Source organism: Camelus dromedarius, chromosome 16 (genome assembly GCF_036321535.1).
Source record: "Camelus dromedarius isolate mCamDro1 chromosome 16, mCamDro1.pat, whole genome shotgun sequence".
NCBI lineage: Eukaryota > Metazoa > Chordata > Mammalia > Artiodactyla > Camelidae > Camelus > Camelus dromedarius.
Window position 1 is genome coordinate 41,500,288 of NC_087451.1, and position 23,526 is coordinate 41,523,813.

General features: G+C 55.5%; 1 protein-coding gene across 2 annotated transcripts in view; it reads right to left on the reverse strand.

The window, feature by feature from the left end:
* Positions 1 to 3,306: 3,306 nt before the first annotated feature.
* The window catches only part of CRHR1 (corticotropin releasing hormone receptor 1), a 47,382-nt gene continuing 27,162 nt past the window's right edge, over positions 3,307 to 23,526 (reverse strand). The window contains exons 3-13 of one of the 2 annotated variants that reach the window (XM_031468782.2): positions 20,902 to 21,021; positions 15,997 to 16,082; positions 8,929 to 9,035; positions 8,020 to 8,140; positions 7,623 to 7,776; positions 7,265 to 7,337; positions 5,085 to 5,157; positions 4,744 to 4,829; positions 4,376 to 4,511; positions 4,157 to 4,198; positions 3,307 to 3,570 (exon numbers count right to left, since the gene is read on the reverse strand). In XM_031468782.2, coding sequence (XP_031324642.2) covers positions 3,430 to 3,570; positions 4,157 to 4,198; positions 4,376 to 4,511; positions 4,744 to 4,829; positions 5,085 to 5,157; positions 7,265 to 7,337; positions 7,623 to 7,776; positions 8,020 to 8,140; positions 8,929 to 9,035; positions 15,997 to 16,082; positions 20,902 to 21,021 — 1,139 coding nt within the window. In that variant the 3' untranslated portion in view covers positions 3,307 to 3,429. The remainder of the gene's footprint in view (positions 3,571 to 4,156; positions 4,199 to 4,375; positions 4,512 to 4,743; positions 4,830 to 5,084; positions 5,158 to 7,264; positions 7,338 to 7,622; positions 7,777 to 8,019; positions 8,141 to 8,928; positions 9,036 to 15,996; positions 16,083 to 20,901; positions 21,022 to 23,526) is intronic. The other variant, XM_031468783.2, reaches the window with a different exon arrangement.

Consider the following 23,526-nt stretch of genomic DNA (forward strand, 5'->3'; position numbering starts at 1 on the left):
TTAAGGTATTATCATCTGGATTCCACATCTCCAGCCCTCCTTGGTCTGTATCCGCTGCCCTGAGTCCAGGTCCCAGGGTGTCAGTCGGGGTCCCAGTCTGGGTCCCATCGGCAGCAGGGGTACTGAGGAGGCCAGGAGGGGAAGCCAAGGACCCCCAAGCAGGGGCTGTGCTGTCACACTCAGGGAGGTGGCAGAGCCCGAGGTAGAAGACCCAAACCCCGAGGGTGGTTCCCCTCCATTGGTCATCTGTGCCCATGAGGGAGGGGCCCACAGAGAAAAGGGCTCAGCTGGGCAGAGTTTAGGAACTGCAGCCTCTGGGTGTGGCACGGAGAAAAATTCTTCCCAGCTTGAGAGAGGGGCCTGTCCTGCAGTGACCCTCACCCTGCAACTGCCCAGCCCCTTCCTACAGTGTGGCCTGTCACACCCCCCACAGCCCCAAACCTGCCCACCCACCCATGAGCCTGCCTTGATCCTGGCATTGGAGCCTGCGGAAGGTTTAAATGCGGCATACCTGCCCTTGGCAGGGAGCACTGCGTATTTTTACAGCCAAGATGCTCCCAGCTGTGCCCCCAGAAGCCCCTCCACCCTTACAGTCTCTGGATGAGGGGTGGGGGATCCTGAAGCTTATCTGGACCAGCCCCTGCCTGCCCAGGGACCCCCTGCAGCTTCTCTGATGACTGCTGGCCGCGTGTTGGATGTCCTCCCACAGCCTTCCAGAGCCGGCAGCTCTGAGCTTTGCTGTTGGTTGCTGCGTCTGTGCTGGGAAGCCGCTCACCTCTCCCCCTCACACATGGCTGAGCACATGGGAGGGGTGCCAAGGGTGCCCATCAGCTAAAAGAGCCAGGAGGCACAAGCAGGAAAGGGGGCAGTGCCTCAGCTTGGTCCCTTCAAGATCCCTTGTCTATGCCACCCACCCCACAGAGTCCTCCTAGCCCCTCTCAGGCTCTTCCATCCTTGGGATGGCCCTGCCCCCAACATCCTGGCATTGTCCACGAAAAGCCTCGCTTTCTCACTTCTTCAGTGGGTGAAAGGCAGCATTGAGAGAGATGCCTCAGTAATAGCCACTTGAGACTCAGCAGTCACTTCTGGTGCCTCGTGTCAGCCAGGACCCTTTATGCGGCTCCCCCCACCCCAGTTGCTCTGGAAGTTGTCAGCCTGTCTCCATCCTGGTGCCCCCTAATCTCCTCCCAGCTGCCTCTGCTCTGCTGGTCCCATCTCTCTAATTAAGGGGACAGCACTTGGGGATTTGGCAGAACAGGAAATCCCCCCATAGAGCAGGGACACCCCGGGCTCCTCCCTCAGGGAGGGCCAGACCCTCCATCATCAGACCTCAAATCCCCCATCAGTAGCTTCCGGGGTCCCAGCACCACAGTCATCTCAGTCTGCCCGGTGTCCTGACACCACATGCTCCACTTGGGTGGGTGTCCCCACGTGTGTAAACACACACACACACACACACACACACACACCCTTGCATGGCCCTCCTTCTAGGTTACTCAGAGGCAAGGCCTGGGGCCTGAATGTGTTGGGTGGAGTTTGTGTGTCCTGGCCACCTCCTGCCCTGAGGACACGCACACGCTGTGCCAGGTGCTCTCTCTCTCTTCGCCTCCTTGTGGCCCACACAGCTGCTCCTGGCAGGTGGTAGATACACATCCCTTGCCCCTCAGGTGGGATGAGGCAAGCGTGGGTTCCACCCGGTTTCTCCAGCTTTTGCAACAGGACTAAGAGCCAACCGCCCACAGTGGCTGAGGTGTGTGTGCCCCATCCTTCCTCACTGCCGTCCTTTCCTGGCCCCTACCTGCTCCCTGTGTGCCCCTACCCTGGAGTTTGTTCCTGAAGCCTTGTCTGTTTCTGGGGATCCCATGCTAAGCCAGCATTCAAGCCTGTTCAGCCTCCCCTGCTTCCTAACGCCTTCCTGTTTCCGGCTCAGCTCCTTCCCTGGGGCTGGGACACACTGCTGTCTGCTCCCACTGTCACACCTTTGCTCAAGCCCCGCCCACCCGCGGTGTCCCGCACCTGCACCCTTCGCCCTGGCACTTCTCCCTCCAACTAGCCCCCTTACAAGAGCTGTCCTTATTGACTGGACCCCCAGGCCCACCCCTCTCCCAAGTCCTGTCCCAGACCTCAGCGGCGTCCCTGGCGCCCCTTCCTTGGTGATGTGTGAGTGCCATTGGGTTCCCCAGCCACACAGCAATCCTAAAGGCTGAAAGTGGCCTCCGTTTTTTGTGGCATCCTCCCTATACAGCCCTGGCACATTCCAGGCCTTCACAAGTGCTTATTGAAAGATAAATATTATTATTTACACCAACCACCTCCATCTCCCAGCTCCACTCTCCCAAAGCCCCGCTCTGGGTCCAGTGTAAGCAGTCAGCTGGCTGGTTGCCTCAAGAGCTGCTTGTCCTGCTCTGGGGAACTCAGGGCAGAGAGGGGCCGAGCGCCCAGCCCCTTCCACCTTTGTTTAGTTAATGATGCTGTCCCAGAGAGTACCCAAGGGCCGCAAGATCCCTGTGACCAGCAGAGGGATTGCCCCGTGAGGCCGGGGTCACTGAAGCCAGCAGGCTGGATGGCCCCAAGTAGTCTCTGTCCCTACAAAGGGAGGCTGGCTTTGGCTGGGGACACACTGGCTTTTGCTCAAGGACATTCCATCACCCTCCCACCTCCCCATTTTCTCACAAAGGGGGAGACACTGGGGGTAGGAGGTAAAGGAGGGAGAGCCCGCATTGGTGGTGGGATGTGAAGGTCTAAGGGTGCAAGGCAGCGAGGCAGGGCATTTCTGGTGGCAGTGCCAGGGGGTCAGATGAACTTCTGGTGGCTTGGGAGGATTTCAGTGATGTGGCCTGATATCCGATGATGCCATCCGATTTCTGACAATGTCTCCAGGGCTTCTGACAATGGCCTTGGTTCCCAGTGGTGTTGGAAGGCATTGCTAAGGCCCGGAGGCATTATCATGGTGGCTCGGATGCTGTCACAAGAGTTTCCCATGATACCTCTGGGGCAGTGAATGCCCCCCCCCCCACGGTCACTGAGGACAGCCCCGGGTCTCCAGTGCGTTTCCATCTCGCGCTCTAGGAAAAGACACCTCTTGGAGGGACCCACATGCTGCTTTGGAGTCCCCGCACTCCACCTCCCTCTGTTTCCGTTCCATCCTCCAGGGAGGACTGGGGCGAAGGGAAACCAGAGGGCCTGGGCCCAGCCCAGTCCTATAGGTTATTTTCCATTCACTCCCTGGCCCAGACTGCTCTCACAGGCCTAGAACTCCTGCTCAGCTGGGGGTCGGAGCGGAGCCTCCCAGGCTCACAGTGCCAGCTGCTCCGGGGAGGTAAAGGGTGTGGGGAGGAGCTGGTCCCTTCCACAGACAGGGCAGCCGGCTGAGCCTGGCGACCACCTTCCCAAGCACAGATCCCAGAGGGTGCTCCACGGCCCTCCAGCTCAGACTGCTGTGGACTGCTTGATGCTGTGAAAGCTGACACGGGTGGGGGACGTGGGGATGGACATGGCGCGGGCCACGCGGGCGCGGATCGAGTGCTTGTCCTGCCATCGGTGCCACCTCTTCCGGATGGCGGAGCGGACCTGTGGGCATAGAGCAGAGCATAACATCTGAGCCCAGGTCTCAGGATCGCCCCACCAAGGGCTGCCACAAGCAGCTATACAGGCGAGCAGTGCACAGGTATGAGGTGCACAGGGAGCCACATAGGAGGTGACAACATTCACCTCATCAACACTGTTGATTTGCATACTTGTTAGGACAATTTTCTCAAGTGTTCTGAGGAAAGGGTGCCGTTTTTGAATCCACCCAAAGGTACCATATGGCATTTACCATGAAGAATCTCTGTCCTCAACCCACACACATCCCTGCCCCAGAACTCGGCTTCCTGGGTTTCAACAACCCATTTCACAGACTCACTGAAGAGACTGGAGCCCTGGCTGCTAGTTTCCCCATGCCCACTGCCTACGAGAGCAAAGAGGTGGGCTTGCCACTGCGGGAGCTGCGTGGGGAGGTGGCAGGGACCCTCCTGGGGTTCCCAGCAGCATCTCCATAGGGACCTGGGAGCAGGGAGGAGAGAGCTGGCATGCGGAGGGCAGGAGGCGGCTACAGACAATCTCTGGTCCCAACAGGCCTCCTGCCATCCTGAGTCCTGGGGCCCTGGGTCCTTACCTCGCTGTTGAGGAAACAGTAGAACACAGACACGAAGAAACCCTGGGGTGGAGGGAGAAGGTGGGTCAAGGGACTGGGGCAGGTGTGGCCCCACCCAGCCTCTGGGGCTGCCCCTTTCTGTCCCCAGCCTCCTGCCCCTTCCAGGCCCCCCTGTGAACATCCCCACCTGGAGAGGAGCAGGGGATAGCCAAGGCTGGAGTGAGGGGAGGGTGGCTGTACCTGGAAGGATTCCAGGAAGGAGTTGAAGTAGATGAAGACGACCCGGGAGACCTCGTCCTCCCCGGGGTTCACGAAGAACAGCATGTATGTGATGCCCAGGAGGGGAAGCAGCACCAGAGTGGCCTTCACAGCCTTCCTGGGGTGGGGTGGGTGCACTCAGAGTCACAACCCACCCCAGGAAGGGGCTGGGCCTCTGGCTTGGTGTAAAGGACCGGGGCTGGCGGAGGGCTGGGGCAGATGCCAGGAATGTCTGAGACATGGGGAGCTGGGGCTTCAGGAGGGACTCTCAGGCCTGGGGGGGGGGGGAGCCCTGGGCAGAGGCTGGGATCCCTGAAGCCCCTATGGGTAGGGGAAGCAGGTCTGGTTACCTGTACTGAATGGTCTCAGACGTGGTGGATGCCCGGAGTTTGGTCATGAGGATGCGGACAATGTTGAAAAGGAAGATAAAATTGATCTGTAATTTGAGCACACAGTGGGGTGGCCTGGGCACGGATGTGTGCGAGATGTTGGAGGGAATGTGAGGGGACAGGTCAGGCACTCAGCTGTCTCAGCTCTGGCCTCCGGCCCCTGCTGCTCACCCTCTACCTTCATTAGCCCTTGTACATTCCTGGCTCCACGCCCCCCACCTCTGGGCAAAGGGATCCTTTCAGGCCACTGATTGCCTCTTCCCACCAAGCCATTCTCTCCTGCCCTCTACCCAGGTTCTTACCAGCAGGACCAAGATCATGGGGCCCTGGTAGATGTAGTCGGTGTACACCCCAGGCCTTTTGCCAAACCAGCACCTAGAAGGCCGCAGAGGTAAGAGGAAAACGGTCATCTGGGTCCGGTGGCATGGGTGAGGAGAAGTGCTTGGCCAAAGCAGGACTGGGGCCAAAAGCCACAACTGGCTGCCCTAATTCCAACCCTGGCAGAAGGTCAAGATCCTACCACAATGCCTCAGTTATTCCGTCTGCAGAATGGACAGCATCTTTTGAGCTGTAAAGCTGGAAGCAGGCACTGTGGCAGGGAGGGGGATTGTGGAAAAGACAATTGAAGAGAACAAGCATGGGTCCAACACACCACTGCTCCCCTTGGGCCCCACTGTGGCTCTGACACATGCCCTCTAGTGGTGCCTTGCCCTGCACCTGTCACGCAGTGGCACCCAGGAGCTAACGAACTCTGAATCTGTTTAATTGCAGCCTGAATGAACTTGAGGCAGAGATGCTACTGGTTCTACCTGCCACAAGAGGCAGGATTGCTTTGCACTTTCTCAAGTTTCCCTCCAGCAAGCTCTAGGGAGGTGTGGGGAGTGGGTTGGGATGGGACACATAGGAAATCCTACATCCTTGCGCAGAGACAATGACTTATGGGTGTGCAGATCTCATGATGCTTCCATAAACCAGAAACTGAGTTTTTATGTGAAACCTCTTAACTTTTTCAGGGTTTGCAACAAATTAAAGTTTTCAAAAAACACCGTGCAGACTAAATGCAAGCTGTTTGGGGCCAGGTCCAGTCCTTGAGCCCCAGGGCCTACGAGTTCTCATGTCTGAACACCTGGGTCCCTTCTGCGGCAGTGTCAGAATCTTACCACAAGGTGGAGTGCCAGAGACACTCAGAACGACTTGGCTTAGGCATCAGTTTTGCTCCAGGACACTCGCGGACACACACACTGGGCAGCCTTTTGAAACCTGTTCTTCCTCTCCTTCCTTGTACTCACCTGCACACATGCAGGCACAGGTTCCATCACCCAGGATTTACAGTGCTCCTGCTCTGGGACCCAGGCCACCATCCTGGGATTCACTGCCAGGCCCCCAGTCATGTCTGTCAGCTGGACCCCTCCCAGACTATGCCCTCAAACCACCAGTTGTGCAAATACAGAGAGCCAGTTAGGTGGGCGGGAGTCAGGAAGAAGCATCCTGGTAAGTGTGAATATAATTTTCCAGGCTCCCTGTCCAGCCCAGTGAGGTTGTGGTGGCCCCCTCCCCTCTATAGGGTGATGGAGACTGCCTAGAACCACAGACAGTGGGTTCCTGAGAACACTTTGGCTAAGAAAAGCCTGGCACCTTCCCTGGCCATTTATGTCCACCTTTCTGCCTTTCTCTCAGCGATTCTCAATCTTAGCTTCACATTAGAATCACCTGGGCAGTTAAAAAAGTCCTGGTGCCCAGGCCACACTCCAGACCCATGACATTTGACTCTCTGGAGGTCAAGCCTAGGCACTGGTACTTTTTAAAGCTTCCTGGGTGATTCTAATGTGAGCCAAGGCTGAGAACCTCGTCAGCGGAAGTGCAGTTTTCAGGGGTGATTGGGAACATCTGCTTCCTTTAAATACGGCGCATCAAGACTTCAGAGCTGGAAGGAGTCTCTGAGATTGTCTGGATCAATTTCTATTAAATCTATGGAAGCTTTTGTTAAAACAAGTCTTAACAGAAAACATTTATAGGGCATTTGCTATGTGCCAGCCTCCATCCTAAATGCTTGATGTATATTAACTCATATCGCCCTCTTTGAGGGTGGCACTATTATGAGGATGCCCATTTTACAGATAAGGAAACACAGGTACACTGTAACTAGCCCAAGGTCATAAATCTACTTAATGATGGAGCCACGATTCAGAATCTGGGTGGTCTGGCTCCAGGGACTTCCAGGAACCTTTAGCCTGCTCTTCCTGTCTGGAAAGCCCAAGGCAGATAATAGAGGCTGGACCCCCTTGTCCAGGCCCTCCTAAGGCAGAGCATGGTTAGTGAGCTTCAGGTTGAGTCCAGGATCCAGCCTCCTTCCTGTATGGATGACGAAACTGTGGCCCTGATAGGGAAGATGACACGGCTGAAAGCCCTTGGGGGCAGCCAGGCAGAGCTGGGCTAGGAGCCTGGACCTGGGGCTCAGGGGGCCCAGAGGGCAATGACTTACTTCTCATTGTCGTAGTACAGCTTCCCAATGGCCCAGGCCACGATGATGGGGAAAGGCACACCTGGGGGAGAGACTGGCCGTCACAGGACCCATTGGTAGGGTCAGGGGCATGCAGGGCCTAGAGGACCCCAGTGCAGCCCAGGGCCTACAGGGCCGCCTAAAGTAAAGCTCGAACTCACTCGCCCAACATGCCTCTTTTAAGATGTTGCCACCGTCCCCGCCCCCCAAGTAGGGGCAGATGGCTGCGGTGCACCCTACCACCCTGACCTTGCCTCGGGCCCTCAGGCCCCCAGCCAGCTGGGCTGAGTTGGGGTGAGGAGAGGATAGCCCCACCAGGGCAGGGGGCTGGCCTGCTCACCCCAGCCGATGCAGATGAACATCCACTTGCGCAGTCGGTCCGTGGAGTAGGTGAGCACGATGGCCGTGTGCAGGTAGCAGCCCTCGCCAAACATCCAGAAGAAGTTGGTCACGTGGAAGTAGTTGTAGGCGGCTGTCACCAACCTGCACCAGCCCTGCCGCCAACCCCATCAGAGGTGAGGATGCGCTGGAGCCAGGGGCAGGGGCCAGGGGAAAGGATGGGGGAGCAGGAGCAGCAGGCCACCCCGAGCCTGGGGCCTCCTCTTGGCAGGATGGGGCACCCCCTGGGATCCACTCCTGTTCCATGGGCTCCAAGGCCTGGCTCCAGCCCCTCCTCCATCGGGGCAGCCCCACCAGGACTCTTCCTCTGACCCTGGGCCTGCCCCTCCGGGACATACCACGTTGCTCTGGTGGACTTCGGGGCTCATGGTGAGCTGGACCACGAACCACGTGGCATTGCGCAGGATGAAGGCTGAGATGAGGTTCCAGTGGATGATGTTTCTCAGGCACCGGATGCTCCTGGGGATGGCCGGGGAGGGTGGGAGATGGGAACAAGTGGGGGCGGTGGGGGAGAGAAGGTGAGGGACAGGCCACCAGCATCACTGCAGCCCAGATGTATAGATGAAGGAACTGAAGCTCAGAGCAGGGCTGACTGACTAAGTCATGCTGGGAGGCGGCAGCAGTGGCTCTCCTGACATCCCATGGGTCCCTTTCTAATTGTGGCCCGCCCAGACCTAAGCCACACAGTCAGTGTTGCAGGGACCAGAGGAGGTTTGCTTACTGGGGATGCCCCTTCTCCTGTGAGCACCTCTCCCTCCCTGTAGTTCCAGGTTTGAGGGTCAGAAAACATGAAGGGCCCCCAGTGAGATGCCTCCCTCCCAGCTTTCAGCCCTGATGCTCAGTCTCTGCTCCCACCTCCCATTCCTGGCACAGACCTGGCTGGCACTGCCACCTGCATCCTTGGCAGTCATGCTGGGACCAGGCAGGTTCAGACCCAAAGGGGCTCCACTTTTCTGGTCCCCCAGGTGGGTGCAGCCTGGCCTGGGGGTGGGTGACACAAGGCGAGCCTGGGCTTTGGTCCGCCCTCCCCGCTGCAGTCACTGGGCAGGGGTACACAAATGACCCTGCCAGAGGTTCCAAGAGACCTGGGACACCTGCATCTGTCACCTCCTCCCACTGAGGTGAGGGGGCAGGACTCCGCCTTCCCAGCAGCCCCCCGCCTAGAAATGCCTCCTGCATCTGACTTCCTCACTCTGCTCAAGGCTTGGGTGGGGTGTATGCCGGGGACTGTGCCAGGACCTCCTCACCTGAGCCGCAGAAAGAGAACAAAAGCCACCAGGAGGGCTACCAGGGAGATGCAGTGGCCCAGGTAATTGATGATGACAGCAACGTGGTAGTGTATCTTGCTCTTCTTCTGAGGCGGGAGAGAGGGGTAGAAGTGAGGCTCCTGCACAGCTGCCCCTCTGTGCCCATGGGATGTGTGAGGATAGCCCCCATGGGTGCCCAGGACTGGTGGGCAATAATAACAATAGTTACCCCTTCCTGAGCCCCTGTTATAGGTCAGGTGTTGCCCTAGAGCAGTGCCGATCAATTTGAGACTGCCCTGTCTGTCTGTCTCTGAATCCCATGCTCTGTGCATAGCTCCGTGCTGTTGGACAAATATCAGTCAACTTGAATCTTCACATCACACAGGGTTCCCCACTCTGTGTGCACAAATGCACAGGCATGGCTCACAGATGTGCTCTCACACTTACATTTCCATTCAGTCCAAACACCAGGTGGTCCTTGTGAGTGCAGACAGCAACACTCTAGGACTTCTTTCCTCCACCCATCTCTGAGTTGAGCCACCATCTTCTCAATCACCCCTTAAACCCCCCGCTGAGATTGAAGTTGCTCCTATCAGTGAGGAGGAGGAAGGGCGGTCGCTATGGACTAGCATCCACAGAATCGTTAGAAACCATAAAAAAAAACCAAACCTCTCTAGGCTCTATAACTCACTTCTCAGGTCCTACCCCTGGCCCAGGCAGTATGCTCGAAGCCAGTGGGGTCCTCTCCCAGGCCTAAAACAAAGTCCCCAATGTTATTACTTAACTCACTTCATATACTGATGGAAGCTGGGAAACGCTGAGGTCTCCTCTTTCCAATCAATGTTCACTCCCCGAGCGCCGATGCCTTCCTGTTTACAGACTATTTTCATATCTGTTGTCTTCTCAAACCCTCAAAACAATGCCAGTGGAAGAGCTGGTGGGGGGATCTGTATCTTATTTTGCAGAAAAGCAGGCCCAGAAGTACATGGACTCATTCAAGTTCATTCAACTTCTTGTGCCTTGAACGTGTTTTACCTTCGTGTGCAGATTGGCAAGGTGGATGGATCCCCACCCCATAATGGGGGACGGGTGGTCCCCAGTGCCCAGATCTCTGCAGACTCCTGCCCCCATGGAATCAAAGGCCTCTTTCACCCTTTTCTAGGTCCTGAGAGGGCAGAGGCTAGACAGCCAGGGTGTGGCACACGGTGCAGCGCCAGAGCTGAGTGTTGAATCCAGGATGGAAACATGGATGTTGAAAAGCCACTGGTTTTGCCGTCTGAATTACAGAATCCATGGACATCAAAGCTGGTCCTGAGGGATCAAGTACAGGCCTACCCATCTTCCAGATGAGGAAACTGAGGCCCAGGCTCACCCACCTGAGGACAAGGGACGCCTAGCAGACTTCTAAGAAGGGGCGAAGCCCTCCTTCCCCTGCTCTCCCCAGCCCCTGCCACACCCCTTCTGAAGGGGTGTCCTCACCGAAGAAGCTCTGAGGCCCAGCAGGCCCAGCCAGCTCTGTTTTAGGGGCTGGTTTTCCTGGAAGAGGCTTTCAGAATCATGACAGGAAATCACATTAGCAGCTCAGGCTCTGAAGGGCTGAGACCCAGTGAGGTGTAAATGGAGGCAGTGGAGAGAGAGAAGCGGAGAGGGAGGGAGGGACAGAGGGTATCCACGTGTATGGGGGGAGTCTCAGTGCCTGATGGCAGATGCCCAATCTAGAGACTCCAGCAGATATGCACACATCTAGCCGGTCTGGAGCTGATATTTAATTCCCTTTTATTAAATTTCCCACAAATCCATGCTGTGAAGCCCCTGGGCACTGAGTGGCTGTGGGGCCCAGATCCGTGTGATGCCCCGGCTTCACAAACAGGCCCAGGTGGGCGGCACAAGCAGAGGGCATGGGGAGGCCCTTCACCCTTCACTGCCACCTGCCATCAACTGCCCCCCGTGCCGGGGTCCTTCGGTTTGGGGTGGGATGTCATTTATTAAGCACTTATTGTATGCTGGGCACTGTGCCAGGGGCTTTCCAGATGTCATTGCTTTTCTTTCTCACAAGTGTCCTCTGAGACTGTCCTTCTGTCCCCGTTTTTCCAGTTGAAGAGGCTGCATAATCATTCCAAACCACCAGCCAGCAACTGGAATCCAGGTCTGTTTGGCCTTAAAGACCCTCTTTCCTCTGTCCCCACGGTACATTTCTTGGGGGGTAAGCAGGGACTGAAAACAGAGGCACTCTCTTCATCCGGGGCCCAGAATTCTCTGGGAGCTTCTACTGGGAGGTTGGGGGCTCTTGAAGGGTTTTTCTCCACCGAGGCTGAAAGGGGAGAATTGGGCCAAACCATGCAGGGGGCCACATCTGCATGACTCCTGGAGCTGGAGGGTCCAGGCTGGGTCTCAGTCCTGCTTCTCACCTGCCAGAACAGTTGATGAAATCTGAGAGACGGTGAGCCACCTGGGGAGTTACAGTGCAGGGGGAGCCCAAGAAGACTGCTAGAGAGATGGCGGGGTCACCCCAAGAGATGACCAGCATCACCAGAAGAGACAATCAGCCACCCTCATGCAGAGACACCATTGGAGATGGTCAGCAATACCCTGAGTGGTGGTCAAAGACACTTGGAGAGAACAGCCAGCAACATCCTAAGAGACACCCAGTGACACTCCAAAAGACCTTGATGACACCTGAGAGACACCCAGCGACACTCCAAGAGACCCTGATGACACCTGAGAGACACCCAGCGACACTCCAAGAGATCCTGATGACACCTGAGAGACACCCAGCGACACTCCAAGAGACTCTGATGACACCTGAGAGACACCCAGCGACACTCCAAGAGACCCTGATGACACCTGAGAGACACCCAGTGACACAGCAAGAGATGCAGATGACACCTGAGAGATACCCAGTGAGTGACCTTCTGAGAGAAAGCCACCATTAACTGCAGAAGCAGCTGGAATGCCAGAAGGACAGGTGGACACAGGCCACTCCACTGCACCCAAGACCTCAGCCTCAGCTCTGGGCCGGGCTCAGCCCTAATTGAGCACCAGCGCCCCTGGGGAATGGCAATAATTCTGACCAGACTCTCTGAAAGACACACCTGGTCCCAAATGGCAGCAGTGTCAGACCTGTCCTGATGCCTTTTCAGGATGGCATGCTGAGTGCTCCCTGCCTGGTCCCCACTACCCCTGCCAAGTTCCCCAGCCCTGGTCTCTCTTCCACCCCTGCCCACCCCAGTTTGTGATTCTCCTCCACCTGGCTTTCCTGAACTACTCCCTCACCCTACCCATGGGCACTCCAGCCCCTGCTCCTCAAAGTGTGGTCCCCAGACCAGCACCATCAGCATCATCTAGGAGCTCGCAGGAATCTTAAGAAATGCAGAATCTTAAGGCCCACCCCAGACCCACTGTCAGAATTTTCATTTTAGCAGAAAGTCCAGATGGTTCCTAATCGTTTCAATACCCCTGGTCCAACCAACCCCCTCTGTGAGAGGTGAGCCCTGGCTCTTGAGTCCCTTTCATATCCCATTAAGGTGTCCCTCCCAGGATGTGCCCGAGGCCGGGGCTCCCTGTGATCAGAGTGTGGGGGAGGGGAGCAGAGCGTGTGCAAGTGCCATGGGGGGCTGCCTGGGGCAGTGTGGGGGTTGTCACTCCAGTGGAGGGAGACAAGTGTGTTGTGGGGAGGATGCTGAGATGGGAGTGGGGCTGTTGCAGGGTGGTGCTGGGTGGTCAGTGCAGGGTCTGGGTCATGCATGGATCAAGCTCTCCATCTGGGGGCTTGTCCCCTGGTGGTGATGACTCTGAGCAGGTCTCCTACCACGCCTGGCCTCTGGGCGCCCTCGCAAGTCCCATTTCACAGACAGCGGTTCTGCGAATCCATTATCTGCAGTTCCCCGGGGGCGCTGGTGCTTAATTAGGGCTGAGCCCGGCCCAGAGCTGAGAAACCGGCTGCTAGATTAATTGGCGACTTTCCTCTTCGCAGTAGCTCCAGGAGAGACGAAAAATCTTGGGAGTGGGGAGGGTTCTGGCGAGGCTGGGGACTGGCAGAAGGGGATGGCATTTTCACTAATTAAATTAATTGATTACCCAGAGTGCTAGGCAAAGGGACCAGCAGGAGCTGCTGGGGACTGCGGTGGGCAGGGGAGGCTGGGTGGGGATGAGTCACTGCACCACGTCGGGGATGTGCGGGGTGGCAGCCCCACCGAGTGGGTAACCAGACGAAGGTGGTGCCCAAGTCACCTGTGGTCAGCTCATCAAAGACCCCCCCGCCCCCCCAGGTGAACGCTACAACTTCCCCCGAGCTCAGGTAATGAGAGGCAGAGGGGTGGGCAGATGGATGGAGCGCCCTCTACAGGCCAAGACGCAGGCGGACAGCACCCTCCCTCCACCAGGAGGCAGAAGTTGCGTTACTCTTGGGCCTCCCACGGAGGAGGATGCCGAGACCCAGTGAGGCTGTTATGTGCCCAGGGTCACACAGAATATGTTTTGGAACCAGCGCTTCTGCCTCCAAGGCCTGTGCTGTTCCCGTTATTCTGCCAAAAAGGGGCCTGATAAGAAGCTAGTGCTCCCTAATCTTCCTTCCCACCCTAACCCCGGGTGGAGAGAGGGAGAGACCCCTGTCCTGGCAGAAGGGGTGGGAGCGGCAGGGTGGAGAGGAGGGAAGGCTGACCTCTGCCCCTGAGTCTCTGGAGGGTGTTGGGGGGATAGGAGGGTTGCTGAGTGTCCTCCAACAGCCAACTAGAAGGGGCTTAAATTAGAGCAGGAGAGGTGTGATGGGCCATGGACATCCTCTGACATTCGGGAGGCTCCAATGCAGGGAGGGAGGCTGAGAGCAGCTGTGATGTCTCCAGCTTTGCTGATGTCCAAGAAAGGGACAGACACCTGCCCCTCTAGTGGGGGAGGGGTGTCTGTCCTAAGGCAGGAAGCTGGTGACTTGACCTCAAGATCAGCCTCAGGATCTGCACACTCAGCAGGACGATCAAAGCACGGGGCGGGAGGTGGTGGCAATGTAGGGACTGAAGACTTTATGCTTTAGCTGTGCCCCTTGCCCCACACCATCCATCTCTGGGCATGAACTGTGGTCTTAAGAGTCGCTGATGGCACTGACCTGCCTTTCCTGTCCTCCCACCTCCTCTACTGTTCCAGGCAAGCAATTCCCCACTCCATGGAGGTCTTCTTGCCCACCCCACCCCCACTGAAGCCCATTTCTTCTGGCCCAGCTATATTTCCTAACTGGGAACCTTACTTTCCTCCTCCAATCCAAGAGGATGCCCTCACCCCCAACCTGGACTTCCTGGGTTGGCTTACTGTGTGGGTGCTTAGCAACCTGGGGGCTATCTTTGCTCAGGTCAGGTCATCGGGCCAACCCACCCCAGCTTGGGGTGGACCACGTGGTCAGGCCTGTGTCATCTGAGAAGCCAGGAAGCCTCTCACCCTGCATTCCAAGTAACTCTTTTATCTGCTAAAGCAGCACGATTAAAAAGAGTATGGCTAAGCATTGCCCTATCTCTGCAGCTTCTAGAAGCAGACAGCAGAACCCCAGTATCTCAGTCTGGGGGAGGGGCTAACCAAGCATTCAGGGCAGGGTGGAGTATTCGGTGGGGAAAGCTGTCCTCTAATCATCAACCTCCCTTCACACCAAGTACCTGGTGGTGGGCAAAGGGAGCCTGACTGCAAAGCCCCAGGTTCCAGGCACTGACTCACTTTGACCATGGAACCTTGTGTGAGTTACTCCCCCTTCCTGGGCCTCAGTCTCCCTCTGAGTAAGGTGAATGGTTTGCACTAGATCAGAGTTTCTCACTTTTTCCCCATTAGAAGTCCCTCCCTGGAGCATTTGTTAAAAATACAGATTCCCAGGTCCTCCTTGGAGAGTCTGATTTATTGGGTGTTGAGTGTAGCCCTGGGACCCATATTTGAACAAGTGCTCTCATGATTCTTATTACCAGGCAGATCAAGATGGGATGGAGGGTCTCCAAGGCCCCTTCCAGTTTAGATCTTTTAGGCCCTAGAATTCTTGGAACTAGACCAGCCTCCTCTCTTCCACGTCCCAGCAGCCTGTGGCCCCTGGACAACTTATGGCAATAGCCCATCTGCCCTTTGCTTTCCTCTCACTTGTCCTTCCAGCTCCATGACCCCCACCTTCCTCAGCACCCACTGAAGGGGTGGGTGGAGATGTAGGGGAAGGGGCAAGGGGGAGAGATGTAGCAGCAAGACCAGGAGGACAGATACACCCACTCGTCTACAAAATGTCACCCTTAAAAGATTATTCATTGTGGCACTGTTTGTAATAACCAAAGACTGAGAATAAAGATTGGTTACATAAGTTAAGGAACATCTGTACAATGTGATATTAGGCAAATATAAAAAAGGATGACAATACTTTTTATGTACTGATACAGAACAATTGTCAAGATGGATGATTACATGAAAAAAGCAAGGTGTCAAACAGTATGTATAATTTGCAACATTTGGATTAAAAAAAAGAATATATATACATAATTGCTTGCCTATGCAGAGACTGTCTCTGGAAGAACACTTAAGAAACTGGCAAAATGCCTGCCTCTGGTAGGGGAACCCAGTGGCTGGGACAGGGCTGGGAGTGAAAGTTTTCTCTGTTTTCCCATTTGTTCCTTTTGAATTTTGTATTACCTGTAAGCCACATCTTCTCAAAAATATTTAAATATTTTTTAAAAGCTCTCCAAGGGCTTTTTCCATCTCATTGCTTTTCCATCCCCCTCCCTGATTCTGACACAAGACCCTGGCTGGACCCAGATGTGTTGCTCAGGTGGGTGGGGTGGAAAACAGGTAAGAACCTGTCCCAGTGAGCTCTGGTGGAAGGAAGGAAGTAACAAAGGCTCAACCCACCGCTGTCAGAGCCTGCCTGCTGCCCACTTGTCTCACCCTCCCCGGGGATGCCCGCTCACGGGCTGGCCTAGTTCCGGCTCCCCAGTCGGCTTCCCTGCAGGGCAGAGACCTCAGCCTCTGGCCCCGCAGCCCAATGGGCCAGTAGCAGGCACAAAGCCCTGCTGGGGACCCTGACCCAGCCCTCACCACAGGCAGCCAGGCTCAGAGCCTCACCTCCTCACTGAGGATCTCCTGGCACTCCGAGTAGTTCACACGGGCGGCCCAGGTGCCATTGGCCAGGCACTCCCGGTAGCCGTTGTCTGGAAAAAGAAGAGAGAGGCAGAGAGACCCATGGCTCCTCTCCCAAAGAGTAACCTGGCATCTGTCCGCCCATTCCTCTGTCCGTCCATCCATCCATCCATCTGGGCCATCACAGGGGCCTGTTTGCTGGGGGGTCTAGAATGAAGCTGGGGAGAGGAGCTTCCTTAGTTCCATCTTCCTGCCTCTTGCTGCTCACTGGTCCCCAACACGGGTACAGTGGCCCTCCTACGCCTGCTCATGGGGCCATGGCTCTGCCTGCCCAAACTTGCACGATTATGCCCATGGGACTGGCTCACTTTGACCAGTTTATTGGGCTGTTTCCTTGCAAGCCCTTCTGAGAAATCTCCCATTTGGGGTCTTACATGGCAGCAAAAAAAAGAATGGTGGGTTCTGATGAGTCGGTTCTCACTCAAGAGACCAGACATGATGTGGCAAAAGGGTTTGTGGTGACAGCTCCTGTGGCACAATGCAATGACAGGTGGGACTGTCTGTGGGGAGGTGTCCTGTGGGGGAGGTGTCCCGTGGGGAGTCCTCACGTGGCAGTGTTTCACAGGGGGCAGGGCTCACAGGGCAGGTGGTAGGGAAGGTCCCCATGATGGCAGGCCTTATGTTGGAGGGTCATGTGGTGGGAACATCCCTGGTAGAGGGACAGAAAATGACAGGTGGAAGGGGATGGGAGATGTGCTGGGGGGTGTCATGGGAGTGGGTCTCATGCAGAAAGTACTTTGTTATTGTGATCTGCTCAGCTGGCTCCCAGCCTGGCCCCGGCACTTGGGGAGAAAGATAGGAGAGTGGCCTGGGGAAGGGTGGGGGTCCAAGCAGCCAACAGCCTGGAAGCCAAAATGTGTCACCTTCTAAGGAGATTGGGAGTTGCCTGTGGTCTGACCTGAGGCCAGGCTGCAGGGCTCAGGGATGTTTGGAGCTGCACAAAGGGCCTCTCTCACCTTCCTTCCTGCCCACCCCCTGGGGCCACCAGGGCCCTGAAACCCAGGAGGGAAGGGTCAAGGGAGATTCAAATCTTGAGTCTTTTCTCCTGTGCTGGTGGAGGTCACCATGCCCCACGCTGTACCCCTCTCTGGCATTAGTGGCTCTAACTATGTTTCCTCGACTTCCTTCTGGACCTGACTCCAGGCAGCATGGGTTGGAGGGAAATGAGCCTTGAGCCATTTCCACTGGGGGCTCCTCCCCTTCTGCAGGCCTTTCCATGGCTCACACTCACCCTCAAGTTGCAGCCCCACCCAAGCAAGGCTGAAGGAGGGTTGGGGAAGCTGCTTGAGTCCCAGTCCCTGAGCCTGGAGCCTGGCATGGGTGGCAGAGTACTGCACAGGAGACAGTGCGGGGGAGCTCAGTGCTGCTGTGCTGCGGGAGTGACCTCAGCCAGCTGGCCTCTTGGGACCCTCTCCTCATTTGTAAGAAGAAGGGCTGGGCCAGCTGATCCCCAGGGGGCTGTCCAGCCTGGGACTGACGTCTCTGCTAGCAGCACCAGGACAAGAGGGAGAGGGTGGGGGGTGGGGGGGCAGATTTGCTGCTGCATTCCTGGGAGAGGGGGCCGCGGCCTGGCCTCCAGGGCTGCAAGGCCGAGGCCTGCTCTCTAACCCCGCTCCTCCGCTCTTCTGCTGGGAGGCTGCAGCTCTTCTGCTGGGAGGCTGCTTGTGCTGTAGCGCACCAGTGGGGAAATGAGGCTAAATGGTTTTTTAAAGCTCTGCTTAGCTTCCCTGCCAGTGGACCTGAGTCTCGGCAGAGCTGAGCCTTTGGGCGGAGTTGAAGATGCTGTGGATTCCCTCCGAATTGCTAAATGAGGGATAAGCTACCAGAGGACTGAGGGCTCAGCGGCTGGGGTTTTCAGGGAGGTCTGGGGGAAGGCAAAGAAGCAGGGGAATCCAGTGTGTTTCCCATGGATGGGAGTGTCTGGGGCCGGAGGCTGCTCCAAAATGTCTGCAAAGAAAGGGACTTAGGGTCAGAGATCTGGCTGGAAGGGGCAGAAGGGCAGGGGTGGGGGGTGTTGCCATAACAGTAGTGTTAAGAGCTCTCCACCCAGATAGCCTTCACTAGCCGCGTGACCTTGAACAAGTCCCACAGCCTTTCAGCATCTTCATCTGCAAGATAGGAATGACCTTAACAATGGCGCCTACCTCAGTGGTTGAGGGGCATTTTTAGTTGACATGTACAGGGTGCTTGCAGCTCTACCTGGCATGTGGTGTGAGCTGTTATTTTTATTATTATTTATTGTCTTGGAACTATATTTATATAACCTTACATAAGATTCAGAACATGTCCCCTTTTGCTATCATAGTGTGTACTGGTTGGGATTCCTGGAGGCCTCCCTTGGTTCAAGCCTCCCTTTCACAAGGGGGGAGCCTGGAGCCCCTCCCAGGCCCGGTAGTCCAGAGGGAGCAGGGAGGCTTGGTGGGAGGGGAGGAGGTGATCCTGCAAGAAGACAGGCCGACGAGTAGCAAGTGGAGTCGTTGCCAGGGAGGATGCGACCTCCTTGTCTTTAATTGCTGAGCTGAGCAGTGCTCCTGGAGAATCATGGGAAAATGGATATTTTTGGAAATGCTTCCCATCTCTTTGAAGATCAGATGCAGCAGGAGGGAGGGCATTAAGGAGAAAGCCTAGAAGTCCTGGCAGCTCCTCATCAGTAAATGAATTAATTAGCGTCTAATGATCAGATACAACTCTGGATTCCCGGTTGCTACTGATTACATGGGCATTCCTCATCACTCTGGCCCTGGCGGCACCTGGGAAGGGGAGACTTCCTGCCCTGCCCCCATGTCAAGGGACCATCACCTCCTCCAGCTCTTCTCCTGGGATCACAGAGGGACGAACAAGGGAGCCGAGAGAGCACCTCACCCAAACCTCCCACTCACCTGCAGGTGGATAAACTGAGGCCCGAGGAGGACCAGTGCCAGGAGTTCCTTAAGCAGCTACAGGTGGAGTTGGGAGTAGAACCCAGGACTCCTGGCTTCCACTTAAGGTGGGGCTGACAAATCGAGTAGCACGTGCCCAGGCACTAAAGGTTTATTTGGGACATGTCAAGTCACCCCTGGGATGAGAGTGGAGGGACCTTGTTAAATGCCAAGGCTGTCTACAAAAGTAGTCAGGACTATAGCCACAGAGAGCCTGGCCCGCCCCACTAGGGAGCGTGGACTTGACCATGGAGGCAATCAGGAGACTTAGAAGGGTTGACTCCAAGCAAGGGTGTGACAGGGTCAGATGAGAAACTAGAGATGGGGTACCTTGGACAGGGGCAGTGGCATTGGGGATGGAGGACAGGTAGGGTCAGACAAGAGGATCACTTTGGAGGTGGAACTGACAGGACCTGGTGCTGTCCTATGGTGGGGGTGGGGAGCTCCTCCTGGAAGCAGCCCCCCATCCCTTACCATGTACCGGCCCTAATGCTGCCTCCCTCCTGGGAGCTCCAGGTCAGGGCACACAGCCCTGTGAGTGAAAGAGCAGGAGGGCTCTGGTTCCCCAGTTCCAGTGCTGCCTCCAAGCTTTGTGATATTAGGCAGTTTTTAACCTCTCTGCATCCATTTCCTAATGGTAAAATGGGCCCTACTAAGTTGGATGCTGGCAGGATGTGCATCCCAGCCTTTCCTTTAGGTCCACCTGCCCTTCATCCTACTTCCCCACACCTTTCCCAGTCTCAATTCTTGTTCTGGGGTCCAGGGTGTGGTTGCAGACACATAAGCTGCATGCCTGGCTGTTCCAGCCTCCTGCCCAGTCCCAACACCTCTCAGAGCCCTGTCACTTGCTCTTTGGCTGTGGTCCCCAACCCTAATCTCCTTAATCCAGCTGGTAAAAAAGAGAGGGGCAGGAGAAGGAACTTGGGAGTTCTGAGCTGGACAAAGTCTTAAAAAGCTATGTCATCCAGTTCTCTCCATCCTCAGATGAGGGCCCAGAGTAACCTAAGAGGGGGAAAACCGTGCTGAAGGCCACACAATCACTGGCTATCTGTGGTCATCCTCTGTCCCCTCTTGGGGCTCCGAGCTCAGGCACACCAGACTGCAAGGGCCCACCGAAGGGTTCCCTCTTGGGGCCCCGAGCTCAGGCACACCAGATCAGGGACACCACCCTCCTTTCAGATTGGTTGGGGCTGCTGGCCTGCAGCTGTTGCTCTCTTGATAAGCAGGGGCTGTGAGTCATTGACAGGGGAGAGCAAATTAATTCTGAGGGTGACAGGTGGTATAGCAAGGAGCTGCAAAGCCTGGTGGTGCAGGCTCAGGGTCTAGAGGAGTGAGGTGTTTGCACGGATCAAGTATCTGTACAAACACTGCCGGGGTCAGTCCGCCCCCACCCCCACCCCACCTGTGGGCCTGCCTGCCAGGCCGAACCCCTGCCTATGGATCTAAAACTCTGAGTCCCCCACCTTGTGGCTGGTGGGTAGGCCTGGTAACCTCTCTAAGCTATTGGAACTATTCTGATGATTCCTGCCCTATCTCATAGCTCACACTGACTAACCCAGTTTGTCAACTGCAGAAGAAAGTGTCAGACAGAACTGGATGCAAATTCCAGCTTCACCTCCTATCAGCTGGTGACCTTGGGCAAGTTCCCTAACCTCTCTGAGCCTCAGAGGCCTTAGTTATATAAAACAGTTATGTGTAGTGTCTTCCAGGGTATTGTGAGAGTCAGCAGTAAAGAGCAGGATGCCCAGCAGAGCATGGAGCTGGCCTTTGGTCAATGGTGGCTGTACCCACAAGAGGTAGTTATTATTGATGTCTTTGTCATTATTATCTCCCCCACCTCCAACAAGCGTCAAGCCCTCCCCATCCTGCCCCACCTCTCAGCAGTTAGTCTGCCCTCCATGGGCTCCCTTACTTGTGGTGTTGTAGCGGACACCGTAGAAATAGGCAGGGCAGGGTCGAACCACGAGCTGCCCTGCGGGGCTCTGGGGCCAGCAGGTGCCAATGAGGTCCAAGGATGCGTTGCACTGCAGTCCTGGGGGCAGAGATGGCTGGTAAGGCAGAGCAATATCCCCACTCCAGTGTCCCACCCACCTCCCCACTGGCTGACATTCACAGACCAACTGGGGACAGCACAGGAGCAATGACTCCAGTACAGAGATGAGCTCATACAGAGGAGACACCAGAGGAAGGAACCTGAACTTGATGCTATGGCACTAGGGAGCCAATGCAGGTTCCAGAGCAGAGGAGGAACAGAGACAACTGGAGGTAGTATTAAAGCTGAGGTCCTGGCTGGCGTTTAGAGGAAGGCTAGACATGCGTCGGGTCCTCTCATTTGTAGCCTGAGGACACTTCTCTTGGCCTTTCATTTGGTGCAGACTGGAGCTGTCAGAATTCACAGCCTGGAACAGCTCAGAAGAGACCTAGCCAAACCCTGATCCAGTCCCCTCACGTGTCTCTAGAACCAAACCACATCTGCTCTGGACCTGTGGGGAGGAACCAGCAAAGAAGTTGGTCCACCTTCCAGCTTGCCTGATAACCACATTTACTGAACATTTGTGCTCTGGTGTATGCTGGGTCCTAGAAGAAAACTGACTGAGAAGGGGACCATGGGGAAAAAAGGGAGGGAGACACCCTTTAGGGGAGTAGAAAGGACACTGAATCAATAATCTGGAGACTTGGCTTCAGACTGGCTCTGCACTTAATTTGCTGTGTGACCGTAGGCAAGTTGCTTCCCCTCTCTGGGTCTTAGTGTCTTTATCAATAATAAAATGAAGTAGTTGGATTTGATCAGAAATTCTTAATCTCAGTCCACTGGAAACTTTAAGGGTTCATAGAGACTCTGAAATTAAATGAAAAATTTATATATGCATTTTAATTGTGAAGGGGACAAGGGCCTTCATTGGATTCTCAGAAGGGTCTGTGACTGAAAAAGGTTGTAAACAACTGGACTAGAAAGAGGATGTCAAAATCCCCTCCCAAATGTTTGCCCTTAATTTAAGAGCTTTTTGGAGTGGAGTGTGTGTGTGTGTGTGTGTGTGTGTTGGGGCAGAGTTGAAGCCACAGTAACAATTCTGGAGGGTAGAGGTGCTTTTGGTCTCCAGTGCTTGGGGGCTGCACTGAGGACACTCCTGGTGCCCCTCCTGATGCTGCCCCTTCTTGCTCTGCCTTTCCATGTCCCTCTCCTGCTCAAGGCTGGCACACTAGTCCTGTGGAGATCCAGTGTGTCCATCATGATGGGAGGGGGTTAATAACCTAAGACTGGCACTGGAATGTACAGACAAGTCAGAAAGAGCCATGAACCAACGAGGGGGTGGCATCTTCAGCACAGGGCATCAGCACCGGCCAAGCCCTGGCTGGGGCCCACCTGCCATCTCCTCCCCAGATTAGCCTGTGCCCAGTCTCTCAGGAAACAGCACTGGGTTAGATTGGCATCCTCTTCCTGCTGGATGCAGGGCAGTGCCGAGCAACACTTGTACCAAATGCTGGTTTTTCTTTCTAATCAAAGCTATTCATAGGGCATGCATGCAAATCAGGGCTCAAGGGGCAGAGGCCTTGAGGCCAAGTGGTTTAATTAAAAGAGAAAGAAATCTGGACTGGGGCTTAATGGACACGAGGAGAAGGCGGGCCAGGCAGCTGGGGTGGACCAAGTCCTGATGCTGTGCCATAGTGGAGACTCCATGAATGGCATCACAGGGCGGTGGCGGTGGGGGCGGGGAGGGGGATGGTAGGGGGTTGAGAAAAGCAGGTTGAGATTTTAATCTGCCATGGGTCACGCCAATAGTGCTGAGCCTGGAGGAGGGGAGAAGCTGGGAGCATGTGGCTTTGGGGAGGGAGGGGTAATATAATGGCCCATGCTCTGCTTTTTTAAAGCCCTTCTTCATGTATCTTGTTTGAATCTCACCCACCCTGCAACGTCATTATTCCTTTTTTACAGATGAGAAAACTGAGGCCCAGAGAAATTAAGTAACTTGCCCAAGGTCATGAGTCAATGAGTGAAAGGACCAAGACTCATAGCCAGGTGTTTTGGACTCTAAATTGAGTGCTATTTCTATTACACTGTGTTGTGTGCCAATAAAGGGAGGGGAACAGTCAAGGAGACAGTGGGAAAGGAGCGGTATTTACTGAGGACTGACTGTGTGCCAGGCAGGTATATATAAAGCCATATATCATCTGACTTAAACTTCCTCCATAGGTTGTTCATTCATTCATTCATTCATTCATTCATTCACTCACTCACTCACTCACTCACGGTGTCTTTTGAGCTGGGCACTGGTAGCATTAAATGGAATGTCATGTGTGGCAGCACCCAGAACTTGCCTAGCCTCAGTGTAGCATCTGCCCTCCCACCCCTCCCTCTCTCTCCTTCCCTGGACAGTTACCCAGAGCCCCTTCTGAAAAGAACAGGGAGCAGGGCAGGACTGGGCACCAGCCATAGCCAAGATCACACCAGAACCAAGGCAGGGGCTCAGCTACTGAGCTGATGGCCCTCCTGGTCTGGAGGACCAGATACCAGCCAGTGTCCAGCAACCTGACCTAG